Source organism: Macrobrachium nipponense, chromosome 22 (genome assembly GCF_015104395.2).
Source record: "Macrobrachium nipponense isolate FS-2020 chromosome 22, ASM1510439v2, whole genome shotgun sequence".
In the NCBI taxonomy this organism is placed as follows: Eukaryota; Metazoa; Arthropoda; class Malacostraca; order Decapoda; family Palaemonidae; genus Macrobrachium; species Macrobrachium nipponense.
Window position 1 is genome coordinate 27,637,945 of NC_087213.1, and position 15,279 is coordinate 27,653,223.

At 41.2% G+C, this 15,279-nt stretch overlaps 1 protein-coding gene across 2 annotated transcripts in view; it reads left to right on the forward strand.

The window, feature by feature from the left end:
- The window catches only part of LOC135198555 (uncharacterized), a 66,346-nt gene extending 51,120 nt beyond the window's left edge, over positions 1-15,226 (forward strand). For both annotated transcript variants that reach the window (XM_064226250.1, XM_064226251.1), the window contains exons 8-12: positions 41-264; positions 8,644-8,747; positions 9,593-9,710; positions 10,507-10,673; positions 11,572-15,226. In XM_064226250.1, coding sequence (XP_064082320.1) covers positions 41-264; positions 8,644-8,747; positions 9,593-9,710; positions 10,507-10,673; positions 11,572-11,772 — 814 coding nt within the window. In that variant the 3' untranslated portion in view covers positions 11,773-15,226. The remainder of the gene's footprint in view (positions 1-40; positions 265-8,643; positions 8,748-9,592; positions 9,711-10,506; positions 10,674-11,571) is intronic.
- Positions 15,227-15,279: the final 53 nt, after the last annotated feature.

The window sequence follows — 15,279 nt, forward strand, 5'->3', positions numbered from 1 at the left end:
TTTGGCATGCATTGTGTTAAAATTCAGAATAATTTTTCAGAAATTTTAAATCGTGGAAACTGGATGTAGACCCATTAAGAACTGCAGGAAATCATAATTCAAATGACCCTTCTCCAGCTGTTCTTAAGGTAGCTGCCATTCCTACTCTAGATCGTAATTGGGACCTGGAAGTAAGGAGTGCTATTCATACACGTCAACTTGTTCCATATCGTAATTCCAGTGGATGGTGCTGGAAAAAACAGGAAGTTATAACTGCTAATATTGGTGAGTTTTCTTTGAATTACCAGTTTTAGAATTCAAATTATACATTCTTGAGGGAATATGGCATTTGTAAACTGCATTTGCCATTACATTATAGTGCTTAAAAGTCTTTGATTGTTTTGTCCAGACCAGAGAACTTGTGCATTCTTTATTGATTTTGAGATAATTTAGTATTTTTAAAGTCTGAACTTTTCTTAAGGTAAATTGCTTGAGTAAATGAGTGAGGAAACAAAAAAGCCTGATTTTCATTTTATGTAAACAACAAAGTGGAATACTCAGGTTTTGAAACAGGACTTTTGGGCAATGTACATCAACCAGACTTCTATGGGATGACATTTTGTGCTAAATGGCACCTAACAAAATGCCTGGAGAAGGAAATCATCAGTTAAAACAAAGTAGTTGGTAGAATGCTTCATCTAAGGAAGGATACAAGGTACATAGTACTATGTACGATGTAAAGCCCATGTGTAAAGTAATGGGGTAACTTGACAGGAACAATAAAAATGCATTGCATCCTCTGGCAAGCCATTCATGAATCAGTCTCTTACTATGATTGTTTTTGTATTTTTTCTCTCTAGTGCTCATAAAGCCATATTGGCCTCACCTCACCCACTGTTTCGTTAGTGGTCATGTTATTAGCACTAGTTTATTTTTGTACATGAACTTCCCTGACAGATATATACTTAGCTATAGTCTCCGACGTTCCCGACAGAATTTCAAATCTCGCGGCACACGCGACAGGTAGGTCAGGTGGTCTACCTTACCCGCCGCTGGGTGGCGGATGTACGAACCACTCCCGTAAGCTTGTCAGATTTTTCTCTGTCGCGGGAACGATAACAACTGTTGTCGGTTCCTCTCGATAGTTTTTCGATTCTCGCTTGCCTGGAGTTAATTTGGACTTCTTTTGGTGACGTATTCGCTTTGTTTGGCTTGGCATACGCTGATTGTGGACCGGTTTGATTTTGAGTTTGATTTTCTTTAACGATGTCTGATCTAGATTCGGTAGTTAAAACTTCGGTTTTGTTTAGGGTTTGCGTGAATGAAGGATGTAAGGTGAGGTTGCCGAAAGCTTCGGTAGACCCCCACACGGTTTGCATGAAATGCAGGGGGAATGAATGTTCTTTTGCTAACCCTTGTAGTGAATGTAAGGGATTGAATGAAGAAGAATATAAGGCTCTCTCTTCTTATGTTAGGAAGTTGGAACGTGATAGAGTGCGTAAGGCTTCCTCTAGAAGTTCTAGTAGATCTAGAATGAGTGAGTTGGATGTGGATCCTAATACTAACGTAGAATTAGAACCTTCTTCCCAAGTTGCAGCCCCTGCTCCCCGCACCGAAGCCGAAGATTCGCCTTCGGAGGCGGCAGCTCTGAGAGCCACGATTCGTTCTATGGATCAGAAGATTCGTCAGTTGGAAGGTAAGGAGAGTGTTAGTGATCAGTGCAGTGTCCTCAGTGTTGTGGAGGGTGCGTCTGACCGGCTCCTTAGTGCCTCTAGGCCTAGACCTCTTCCAGACTCCCAGTTCCAGTGGAGTAGGAAAGTCGAAAGCCGCAAGAGGGCTAGGGAGAACCCCCACCGGTCAGGCGTCCCCTCGGCAGATCCTGAAGTACGCTCCCAGGCTGCCTCGGATCGCTACAAGAAGGAGCTACTACGCCAATGCTTCTCCTCTTCGTCGTCTCCCTCTCCGAAGAGAGGTTGGAACTCCCCGGATGCGTCGCGCCCGTTGAAGAGGGCTTGGAAGGCTCCCTGCAGTCCTTTGGCTTCTAGTCCAGAGGTTTTCCCGGAAGAATCGTCGGTGGAGGCGAAGAAACCCAAGAAATCCTGTGATCGTTCTTCTTCTCGCGCTCCGCGCTCGGCGCCTGCTTCCGAGGAAGAACAGCAAGATTCGCCTACGAGAGTACTCGCGGGACTTCAAGCTCAGATCACGGCGCTAGCAGACTCTCTAGCAGTTAGATCACGTAGGAAGAAGGACGTTTCTCTTCCGATCAAGAGATCTAGGCGCCGCTCTTCAGAGGATCGTTCTCCTCGTTTTAGGCGTTCTCCTTCATATAGGGAGGTTTCGTATGAAGGTAGGGGCTCGCGTGAGCGCCCTCGCTCGCCTGGCTCTCTTTCGACTTCAAGGCGCCAAACATCGGTAGGACGCTCTATGGAGAAAGAAGTTTTTTCTCCAGATTGGATTCCCGCTTCCGGTAAGCGCACTGCACCTGCTCATCACGCTATTTCTTCAACTCCCTCGCGTGAGACTTCTCCTCAGCAGCCTCAAGATTCTAGAAGGCGCCCTTATGCAAGTAGGCGTTCTTCGTCCAGATGTCACTCTCCTCGAGTGTCGGATCGTGACTTCTCTCCTGACAGGCATCAAGAGTCTGGTAGGAGTCGGGTGCATGATAGACGGCCTGCTGTTAGCCGCTCCCCGCAAGGTAGGCGCCAAGAGCCTACTGCACATCGATCTCCTAGTAGGCGCTCGTCTCTTTTAAGGCGTCATACTCCTGATTATTCTCCTCGGGGCAGACAACAAGAGTCTTTCAAGCGCCCTTCTCCGTGTAGGCGCTCTCCCGCTTCTAGGCGCACTCTCCTGACCGTTTGTCTCTTGGTAGACAACAGGAATCTCGGAAGCGCCCTTCTCCAAGTAGGCGCTCTCCGCTTCTAGGCGCACTTCTCCTGACCGTTTGTCTCTTGGTAGACAACAGGAATCTCGGAAGCGCCCTTCTCCAAGTAGGCGCTCATTAGCTTTGAAGCGCCCTTCTCCTGAATGTTACCCTCTTGTTAGACGTCAAGAGTCTCGCAAGCAGCCTTCTCCTAGTAGGCGCATTTCGCCTTCCAGTCGAACTTCCGTTGATCGTACGCAACTGGACAGGTATGGAGAGCCGCGCAAGCGCTCTGCTCTCGATAGGCGCTCTCTTCTCCTGGCAGCCGCTCGCCTCGGGATAGGCGCAAAGAGTATAGTTAGGCGCTCGCCCTCCTCGTAAGCGCCCTGTTGGATATTTCCGAGGATTCTCGGAGTAGGAGCCCTACCTCTCCTTCGGCTGAGATTCCGTCTACCTCGAAGAGGGAGTCTCATCGTAGACATCCCAGATCTTCTCTTCATTCTCCAGTGGATGTGAACTCTTCTAAGAGAGGGCGTTCTCCAACCTCTCGCTCAACTCCTACTAGGATCCCTTCGTCACCTAAGGATCTTCCGCGCTCGCCTCGACAAGACGTCCTAGAAGGTTCGGATGAGGAACCGAACACTTCTGCTGCTGTGTCTTCTTACAAGAAGCTTACAGAGCTACTTTTGCAAGTTTTTGGGGATTCCCTTTCTCCTACGGCTCCTCCTTCTCCTCACTCACTTTTTTCAACGGCGAAGACAGCGAAGAGTTCTTCTTGTGTGAGGATGAAGCCAACTCTTTCTATGAAGAAGGCACTGAGGAGTTTTGGTTCCTGGATGGCTTCCAAAGAAGAAGCGGGGAAAACGATGTTCGCTTTTCTCCTTCGAAGTTATCAGGACGCGCTGGTTTCTGGTATGAAACAGGAGAGTCCTTAGGATTGGGTCTACCGTCTTCGGCTGATTCGGATTTTTCGGCGCTGGTAGATTCGACAAGGAGAACTGCCCTTAACTTTGCTAAGACGACTTGGGCAATGAATGAATTGGATCACATGCTCAAAGGCATGTTTAGAGTGCTAGAAGTATTTAACTTCCTTGATTGGTCGTTGGGAGTCCTAGCCAAGAAAATTGAAGTGCCAGAGTCAATTTCGCCAGAAGATCTTATGTGTGTTTTGTCTTGTATGGACAAGTCGGTAAGAGACGGAGCGAGTGAAATCGCCTCCCTGTATGGGGCCGGGATCGTGAAGAAGAGGTCGGTTTATTGTTCCTTCTTAACGAAGTCTGTCTCCCATGCCCAGAGGTCTTCTTTGCTGTTTGCTCCTCTGTCTGCTCAGTTGTTCCCTAAACATCGAGTGCAGGACATTTCAAGATCACTGTCGGCCAAAGCCACCCAGGACCTTTTGGCACAGTCGGCAAGAAAACCTTGCCCTTCCTTCCCTACCAAGGCTAAGAAGGAAAAAGCAAGTGTTCGAGAACCCTTTCGAGGGGCGTCTTCATCAAGAGCCTCTACGTTTAGAGGTCGTAGACCTTCAAGAAGGGGTAAGACTTTCGCCAAGTCTGTTAAAGCCCCCAAATAACTTGCAAGTCCTTCAAACAACGGTGGGCGCCAGACTCTTAGAGTTTGCAGAAGTCTGGGCCCAAAAAGGGGCGGATCCTTGGACCCTTTCTATTTTGAGAAGAGGTTACCTCATCCCTTTCGTCGAAAGACCTCCCTTGACGACCATCCCAAGGGAACTGACGGCCAGGTACAGAGACCCATCATGAATCAAGCTCTCCATCTAGCAGTAGATCAGATGCTGGAGAAGGGGGCTATCGAACTAGTGACAGACCATCATTCATCGGGCTTCTACAACCGCCTTTTCCTAGTTCCGAAGTCCTCAGGGGGATGGAGACCGGTGTTGGATGTAAGCGCCCTGAACTTCTTCGTATAAAGAAGAAGTTCATGATGGAAACGCCTTCATCAGTGCTGGCAGCACTTCGTCCAGGGACTGGATGGTTTCCTTGGATTTACAGGACGCTTACTTCCACGTACCGATCCATCCTTCCTCGAGGAAGTTTCTCAGATTCATGATGGGGGGGGGGAAAATTTTTCAGTTCAGGGCTCTGTGTTTCGGCCTCTCGACGGCCCCTCAAGTGTTCACGGGGATTTTGAGGAATGTGGCTCAATGGCTTCATTTGAAAGGGGTGAGGATATCCATGTACCTCGACGATTGGCTAATAAGGGCCAATTCAGAAGATCGTTGTTTGAAGGACTTACAAGTAACTTTATAATTGACGAAGGCTTTGGGACTTCTCGTCAATTTCAAGAAGTCGTCACTAATTCCCGAGCAAGAGTGTGTGTATCTCGGGATACAGATGAACTCTCTGAGTTTTCGGGCTTTTCCCTCGCAGGAAAGGATAGCCCGAGGATTCGAGAGAGTAACAACCTTCTTAGGGAAAGAAGTATGCACAGTGAGGGAGTGGATGAGTCTGCTGGGGACGCTCTCCTCGCTGGAGCAATTCGTTTCCCTAGGAAGGTTGCACCTGAGACCGCTCCAATTCTTTCTTCATCGGAATTGGAGTCGTCGTTCTCAGGATTTGACGTTCTCCCTGTCGTTATCCCAGGACATCAAGAAACATCTCTTATGGTGGACAGATCCCAACCTCTTTGCGAAGGGACTGTCTCTTCAATCACAGACCCCCAACCTGGTGTTGTTCTCCGACGCGTCGGACACGGGGTGGGGTGCAACTCTGGGAACCAGCGAAGTGTCAGGTACCTGGGTGGGGGACCAGGTAGCCTGGCACATCAACAGAAAGGAGTTGATGGCTGTGTGGTTGGCTCTGAAGGCTTTCGAGCCCAAAGTCAGAAGATCGGTAGTGCAGGTCAACGCGGACAACACTACAGCTCTGGCATATATCAGGAAACAGGGGGGGACGCATTCCTTCTCCCTGTACGAGACAGCAAGAGACCTTCTTCTGTGGGCAGAAGAAAGAGGAATCAAGCTTCTCACCAGGTTCGTGCAGGGAGAAAGGAATGTAAGAGCAGATCTCCTCAGCAGGAAAGATCAGGTCCTTCCCACAGAGTGGACCCTTCATCTGGATGTATGCTAGAGCCTGTGGAAGTTATGGGGCAGGCCACACATAGACCTCTTTGCCACGTCAAAGAACAAGAGGCTGGATCCTTACTGCTCTCCGATATCGGATCCAGAGGCATTAGCAATAGATGCTCTTCTTCTAGACTGGAACGGACTCGACGTCTACGCGTTTCCCCCCTTCAAGATCCTGGGGCTAACCATCAAGAAGTTCGTAGAGTCCGATTCAACGAGAATGACCTTAATCGCTCCCTTTTGGCCGGCCCAAGAATGGTTCACAGAGGTACTGGAATGGTTGGTGGACCTTCCAAGATCGCTCCCGCTAAGGAGCGATCTACTCAGACAACCCCACTTCGACAGGTACCACAAAAATCTCCTCGCTCTCAGTCTGACTGGTTTCAGACTGTCCAAAGTTTGGTCAGAGCGAAAGGCTTTTCAGCAACAGCTGCTAAAGCAATTGCAAGAGCGAGGAGACCTTCCACCTTGCGTGTATACCACCGTCAAAGTGGGATGTCTTCAGACGTTGGTGCAAGAGGAAGAACATTTCCTCTTCCAGTACCTCTGTGACCCAAATTGCGGATTTCCTTATTTTCCTCAAAGAAGAATGTCATCTGGTTGTGTCAACTATTAAGGGATACCGCAGTATGTTGGCGGCGGTATTTCGGCATAGAGGCTTAAATATATCCGATGATAAGGACCTGCATGATCTTATTAGATCATTTGAAACCATTAAGCGTCCTCATGTAGTACCGAACTGGAATCTAGACGTAGTTCTACAATTCCTTGGATCGTCTAGATTCGAACCTCCTGGCTTAGCCTCTTTCAAGGATCTGACGAAGAAGGCTATCTTCCTTTTGGCCCTAGCTACAGCTAAGAGAGTGAGTGAGCTCCAAGCTATTGAGGGCAATGTAGGGTTTAAGGAAGATTCTATGGTGTGTTCGTTTCTTCCAAGTTTCCTTGCAAAGAATGAAAACCCATCACGCCCTTGGCCCAGGAGCTTTGAAGTTCGTAGTTTATCTTTTCTAGTAGGGGAAGAGCCTGAAAGAACTCTGCCCTATGAGAATTATGAAGTATTTCCTTAAGAGGAAGGAACAACTTAAGGCTAATCAAGATGTGCTTTGGTGCTCCGTAAAGGACCCCACTCGGCCCATGTCGAAGAATGCTCTTTCCTTTTTTCTGAGAAGCCTTATTACAGAGGCACATGTTGCCTGTAAGGAAGAACATTTTAGACTACTGAAAGTGAAAGCTCACGAGGTGAGAGCCATCGCAACTTCGCTTGCATTCAGAAAAAATATGTCTGTGCGGAACTTGATGGAGGCGACTTTTTGGAGATGCCAATCGGTTTTCGCAAACCACTACCTACGTGATGTAAAAATCACATATGATAAATGCTTCGCCTTGGGTCCTTTCGTATCGGCGGATTCGGTGCTGGGGCAGGGAGCTGAAACTTATCCTGTGTAAATTTTTTATATGTTACCCTATATTTTATATTGTTGTTTTTTGGTTGTCTGAAAGAGGTTGCAGGAGGCACCTCTTTTTGTCGTAATATTAACCCTTTGTATTTTGGTTAGGTGGTCTGGTGGGTTTTGGCTCCTTGCAGAGGTAGTGGTAAGGATCTGTTAGGTAAGCGGACAAGGTCCCTCTAACAGCATCCGACTTGGATTCTACCACAATAGGGGATCACATATCCCAGTGGTAGATCCGAGAGTCTTTCAGCATCAGGTCACGTCCTAGCTGTAGCTCTCCAGGCAATGCAGACTCAGAGATAGTATCTATGAAGTCTTCATCCTGAAAAGGTGAGAACCAAGGTTTTTATATCCTACAACATTAGTTGTTTCCCGTCTTACCTGTATTATTGAGCTGTCTCTTACCCTCCACCAAGGGTGCCAATCAGCTAAGTATATATCTGTCAGGGAAGTTCATGTACAAAAATGATATTGTTAAACTACAATAAAGTTTTGTACATACTTACCTGGCAGATATATACGATTAATGGCCCACCCAGCCTCCCCTCAGGAGACAGGTGGAAGAGAAAAATCTGACAAGCTTACGGGAGTGGTTCGTACATCCGCCACCCAGCGGCGGGTAAGGTAGACCACCTGACCTACCTGTCGCGTGTGCCGCGAGATTTGAAATTCTGTCGGGAACGTCGGAGACTATAGCTAAGTATATATCTGCCAGGTAAGTATGTACAAAACTTTATTGTAGTTTAACAATATCATTTTTTACAGTTCCATTCTATCTTACTCCCACTTCCCTAGGTAGCGTTATCCTTGCTGTCTCCTCAGCTACCCAATATGAAGTCACTTGAGATTGTGCCTGTAAAAACAAAGCTACTTAAGAGATTTTGCTAGTATTATTAACTTTTTCAGAACTAAGAATAAAATAGCCATGCTCAACATAAGATGGCACAAACAAACAGACAAGACTATCATATACTAATTGCTTATGGAACTGCAGTTTACATGTACAGTATAGTTCTTGTACTGTATACAGTAGGCTACCCACTGGTTGTAGAGCTGTTTGTAATTCCATGTGGTTGTTAAATGAGTATGTAGTGCCTGTCAGTGAAATAACATAATCTAGGTTTGTTTTGCTTTAAGCTGTGTAAATCAATTAAATAAAAATAATCAGTTACAAGTAACTTAATGTGATGCATTGAAGATACCAAAGTAAACAAAGCAATGTACTGTATGTTTAAATTTTGCCTTTGTAATGTTTGTATATTTTGCAGAAAAATTCCATTATGGTCATAAAGTGGGTGTCCAGAATGATGAAACTCACCATATTATTCTTGATAGGAGTGTAGCAAATATTCGCATGAACACCCTTCTTCAAGTAAGTTTTTGTGAAAGTAATATTAGCTGATGGATGATAGGAAAAAAATTGAATTTTTTTTTATACACCAGCTTTGGGCTTCAAGATAGAATGGTTGCTGGGCGTTTATGCAGATAAAACCACTACAATGCTCAGTTGGTTTACCTGGCTAAGTGGAAGTATTTTTTGATATCCCATCGAGACACAGTTCAATCCTAGCTTGGCACATCCGTTTGCACCTTTTTTTTTCTTCTTTTTATAGTGTGACTTGTTACATACACATGGTCAGCTGGAGAGAGGTGTGACAAAGTGTCCAATGCAGGTAGAGGAGAAAGAATTGTCATATTGAGATGCTTGTTCAAAATTTTTGGAGACCTTGTTTTATATTTATATTCAGAAAGAATAGCCATACCTTTGTGTGTTCTATGGATGACTTCTTATATCTCTGTTATTTCTTAAAAATTTAAACAACCTTCAGGAGTTTAAATTGTAATAACTATTTTTACCTAATGCATTATTACTGGATGTTTGTAATACATAAAGTATTTTGAGTGTTGTATAAATTGTTGTAAATACCTAGATTATTTGCAGAGTAACTACACTAGTTCTATTACTTTTATCCTTTTAATCAGCTAATGCAGATATGCAATTACTAATTTTTGTTTTCATGAGCAATAAAACATTAGTACTAATACCTTTATAGTTTAGGTGTTAGGTTAGTTAAATGTTACCATTGGTATTACCATCTGCATTTATTAATAATCTTTGTTTTCTATCAGGAAGTAGCAAATTTTTGTACGATACCTGTATTTGAGGATTAATACTGAAAGTTTTCTCAATTATGCTAATATTTTTGTAATTTTCAGATTATTCTGGGTATGTTGAATACAGGCCTTGGAGGGAAGATATATATTGGGTTAAATCATTTAGGTGTTATAAAAGGAGTCAAGATGACAAGAAATCAGCGGGATTGTCTAATGCTTGGTGTGTATTGCTTTTTTTTTTTATACATTACTTGTTTTTGTTAGTATTAATTACTTATTTATCCTCATGCCCTGTTAAGGGCAGACAAACTGAATGCACAGTAGCAGCTCATACTAAGAAAATTATGGATAATAATCAGTGAAACTGTCTTTTTATCTGTGAAGCACTAATTTTTGGAGTCATTATCTCAGAATTATGTTTATGAGTTCTTTTGGTAAATTTTATCATCTTTGCACTTTGTATTGACTTTTAAAGTGTGCAGATTGTCATTATGTGTAAAACCTTAAAATTACTATCTATATCCTCTTCCAGGTGTATATATATATATTACATATATATATATATATATATATATATATATATAGATATCTATATATATATATATATATATATATATATATATATATATATATAGATTAGTTCTGTATATTATTGTGTGTGCATTTTCTCATGTCCTATCAATATTATTTAATTCTTGACTACTGCTTATTGCAGAGTATAATTACTTTTTATTTTTGCATTTTGTGTGCTGGCAGTAAATTTAGATAGTACGCATTTTCATAAGGAGTGATGATCCTATGCAGTCGTAAAAGAATAAGGAGCCAAAAATATGTTGTAAGCATCTCAGGGCATTTATATGGTGGTCCCTTGATCTTGAATATGTGTTGGGGCAGCTAGATCTGTTGCACAAAAGTTAGAACATGCTGTATTTTATTAATGGGTTGAAGTTATGTCTGTATGTAGTACACAAAAGAAAATAGATGAGCACTCACTGTTTTACTGTATAATCTTACAGGGTTTTCAAAGTTGGTAACATCAGAAATATTTCCCATGGTACTTCCCTGTGATTCCTTGATCCAGTTTATCTCAGTTACGCACGTTGGGTCGTTGCCACCTTCTGTTCATGCTGATGATTCGGGATCTGTGTCACTTAACATGGAAGCATTCGTTGTGATCCTAACGGTAAGCTTTTGTTATTCTAAATATTATGAGCATGTGCATATTTTTGCTCCATATAATTGATTTTTGTTCCTGTGAGAGTATAAACATTAATTGTTTTATGTGTTACCTTCAGCAAAAACTGGCTTGGCTTTTGAAACTTGGTAACAAGGTATAGTTAGCTACCAGCAAGTTAGTGAGGGGTGGATAACTGCCTTCTAACAGAGTCACTTTTTTATGACTGCTTTGATGAACAGATGAATTGCACTAGGCACACCACAGCTCTTATTATTAAAACATTGCTAAATATTTCTTGGTTTGAAAAATTGATGATTTTGGCTAGTTTCTATGTTATCAGTTATGGCTGTGGCAAGGTGGTAAGATTGAAGGTGTGGGCTCAACACCTCAGTGCATCTCGCAGGAGTTCTGTGTGGTAATGGAAAGAAACAAAAGAGATGACGCTGACAGTTTCATTATGAGGCACTTAAAGCTGATAGATGGAAAAGGGAAAGTGAGAGATGTGTCAGATTGGTAAAGACAGCAATTTTATTCTTTCATTTAAGCTGATCAGCAAGTCTTCCTTGTAAAGTCCAAGGTCTGTGAGCATATAGGCATTTTTTATCATTGCACCATTGTGATGGACATTCTGTTCATCAGTGCATTCCTAATGCCACCATTAGAAAAACAGTCAGGCCAAAATCTAGAGCCAACTGGGATTGCATTATTGAAGCTTGTCAGGCCCTTATGTTTTAGATTATATCTGATCCAGATCCCAAAAAGATGAAATGCTGATGGTTATTTTAGTAAGGTATGTCCCTAGAATCATGATCAAATTCAGGATAAATGACCAGTTATGGTTTATGTATATATAAATATATGTGTATGTATGCAATTTTTCTATATAACTTTCTTTGGTTTACAGGTCCGGCCACAACCTAATACATTGTATCGCTACCGTAGTGATCCTGAAATGATTTTTATCCGTGAAGGAGGGATTACAAACAACATCAGTATGCAGCGTGAGTCGCAACGCAGTAATGCTATAATGAGTAGAAATGAGGCTTTACAGAAAGAATTGTATCTAGAGAAACAAGCATTATTGAAACTTATTCTTTCAAAATAACTTAAATAATCACAGTGTGATTTTAAACAACCTTTTCTTGAAAAAAACTATCTTTTGTGTATTTGCATAATATGTTACTGTATAAACATGAAACAAAAATGAAAGAATGTTGAATTCTGTATATTCTATATAAAATTTAATTGGAGCTGATTTATATTCATAGAATTTCACAAGAGGCCGTCAAGTTTGTTCCAAAATGAGGGTTGGAGACTAAAGGTTAACAGTTTGCATTAATGTAAGGTGAAAAGGTGTAAATTAAAAGACAAAGCGATGCAGTCAGAATTATTGGGACTGCAAGTTATGTTTCATAACTATCTACAGCACTTTTCAAGTACATGGCAAACATTTACCATTGTAATTGTATATAAAGTTCTGTAATATATTTCTTTCATGTGAGTAAATATCAAACGTAAAGAATTGTATTTACATCAAATGGAATATTAAAGTTTATCAAAAGAGTTAAAGGAAATTTTAAGGGCAAAAATTGTAACATTCATGTGTCATTGTTGCAATGTAAGAAGTGCGATTCAGTACACATCTGTTCACTGCCAATTACAAAAGCTTTGAAATCTAGTTTTGTTGACTGTACTTTTGTTAGCACTGTTGAATATTTTTGTTAATGCCAATTTATTGACTGCATCATGTTTCAGTTTAAGAAACTGATGTTCAATATTTTTTTTTCCACTTTTGTGTTTAATAATAATAATAATAATAATAATAATAATAATAATAATCTTAATACTTGTTGAAAAGCATGGCTGCATTTTGCAAGCTTATCTTAAACAGGATGTTTTTCTATTTTCTTCATAATACACTTTTCAAGCTGAGCAATGTTGGTCAGCAGCTGACCAGTAATGATAATGGAAAAAGACAGCGTGGATTCCTTGTGGTTTCATTCAGTGGTCTGGATTCTGGTTCTAGTTCAGGTTGTGGTACCGTTGACGTGTTTCGATCAGCTCAATGGTCATCCTCTGGACATGGTTGAGAAGGAACTAGAGAAACAACGCACCCAGGTTGGTATATGTAGGGGGTGTCTTGATCAGTGCTGAATTATGATTGGCTGGCGGGGGCTGGTCACCTCGGATGAAGCCTGTTCTCCCGTGTTGATGTTTGGGCTTGTCTTATATGCAAGCATCATTGTAGTGCTGGGGATGAATGGGAGAATTTCGATCCTCAGATGCAGAATTTTTATTCACTTGCTCGCTATGGGGGCCGCTCGGTGCAGGTCTCCTGGTGGCCATGGGTAAGAGAAAGGTTTCCTTTGTAATGTTGAGGGTTGGTTTCTCCTTCCCAATGTGCAATGCTTCCAGGAGGTGCAGGCAGCGGTAATTCTCCAGAAAAGCCATATATAATCTCGAATATAGAAATAATTGACCGGACTGCGGACCACCGCTGCCTGCACTTCCTCAAAGAATTGCACATTGGGAAGGGGAAACCAACCCTCAGCATTACACAAGAAACTTTTTTCCTCCCCACTGTCACCAGGAGACCTGCTCCCAGTGACCCCTGTAGAGAGTGAGCAAATCAAAATTCTGCATCTGAGGATCAAAATTCTCCCACTCATCTCCAGCACTACAATGATGCTCACATATAAGGCGAACCCCAAAATCAACATGAGAGAGCAGTCTTTGTCCAAGGTGACCCACTAAGGGCAGCCAATCATAATTCAGCACTGAGCAAGATCCCTCTATAAATATCGACCTGAGAGCCTTGTTTCTCCAGATCCTTCTTAATCACATCCAGATGATGACCTTCGAGCTAGTCGAAACATGTCAATGGTACCAAAACTTGAACTAGGAGAACCAGAATCAAGACCACGAAGGAATCCCCCAATTTCTTATTGAATATTTTAAATAAAAATATTTCCCCCATTCCACGCTGTCCTCTTCCAATATGAATATTGCTGGTCAACGTTGTTGAGCCTGAAAGTAAATTATAAGGAAAATAGAAAAAAATCCTGTTCAAGATAAATTTGCAAAATAGTCATCCTTTTCAACAAGACTTGTTTGAAAGATGGTCTACTTCCTTCAAACAATAATAATGTGAAATTTAAACTTTTGATTCAAAGGTATTGACAGCTGTAGTTTTGCATCTCTCCAAACCTTATGATTATACTGAAGTTGATTTCCTTAGAGCTTAGCATGTCACTTTGTTTCTGTAAGTAGCTTATAGTCTAAGTATGGACTTGATATACAGTACATGATAAAGCTAATATCATTTAATGGAATGTAATTATAATTTTGTTAATCAGAAATATGGTGCATTTTATATTTACCAAAGGTTTCAAACAAGGATTTTTATTATCCTTGGCTCAAGTAGATTACAATAAAAAAATTTCGTAAATTTTTGTATGCCATACAAAATGCTGTAACACACATAAAATGCCCTGCATACACACAAACACAAATTTGAATGAAATGTGTATAAGACAGGAGAGATTACTTGTGCAACCATATATTAAAGTGTTAAAGGTCATGAAAATTTAAACAAATCAAGAACAAAGTTGAAAATTATATAAATGTTCAGATATTTAAGATAAAATTATTCAAAAGCTTAAAAATATCATCTTCTTTATGTGGCATTCAGCTGTAATAATTGAGATTGTTTTCATGACATTCAGTGTAATAACTTGAGATTTTGGCTGCTTGGTGGCTTTGGTTTGGCAGTTTATTCAAACATTCATGTATACTGTACGAGTTATTTGCATTATTCAAATATTCATGTATATTAAATGAGTTATCTATGTATCAGTAAGGACACCAAGGCCAAAACCCGGAACAGCATTTTGTACAACTTTATTGGACGTTTCGAGTAGTACTATCACTCGTTATCAACCTATAAAATTAAAATGAATGACATTATAGTTCTTGCAATCAAATTCACAATAATAAAATGACATGTATAAAAATTATGAGTACATTAAAGATAGCTAATACTTAAAAAAAATTAAAATAAAAAAATGGCTAAATGAAACAACTGAGTAGATAAAATAAAATAAAGCAGAATGCAAATTTAAGTCACAAAAACGGATGGTACAAAAGAACAGTAAACATACTAAGTTGATATACAAACCAGCAGGATGCAGACTAAAAACACAAAAGTGAGGTAACAGCTACATTTCTAGCCTAGAAAGGCTTTATTTTAACAGAATATAAAACCTCTAAAATGTTGAGGTCTGTAGCAAACTGGGGCAGAGGTTAAAATACAAAAATCATCGATATGTAAAGGGTGACCAGACTCCTTGCTGTGTTCCCTAATTGCACTATAACTAGGTCTTGAAAGATAATTGCCTGTACGAAATGACCTACCAAGCTGTTGAAACCATCTGATCTGGTAGTTTTTCCAATGTAAGTGGCATCACAACCACTGCATTGCCATTTATAAATCAGATTGGACCGAAGGCCACTTTTAAATTTTAATTTTTTTTAAGTACTATTAGCTGTCTTTTAACGTACTCTTATAATTTTTATACATCATTTTATTATTGTGAGTTTGATTGTAAGAACT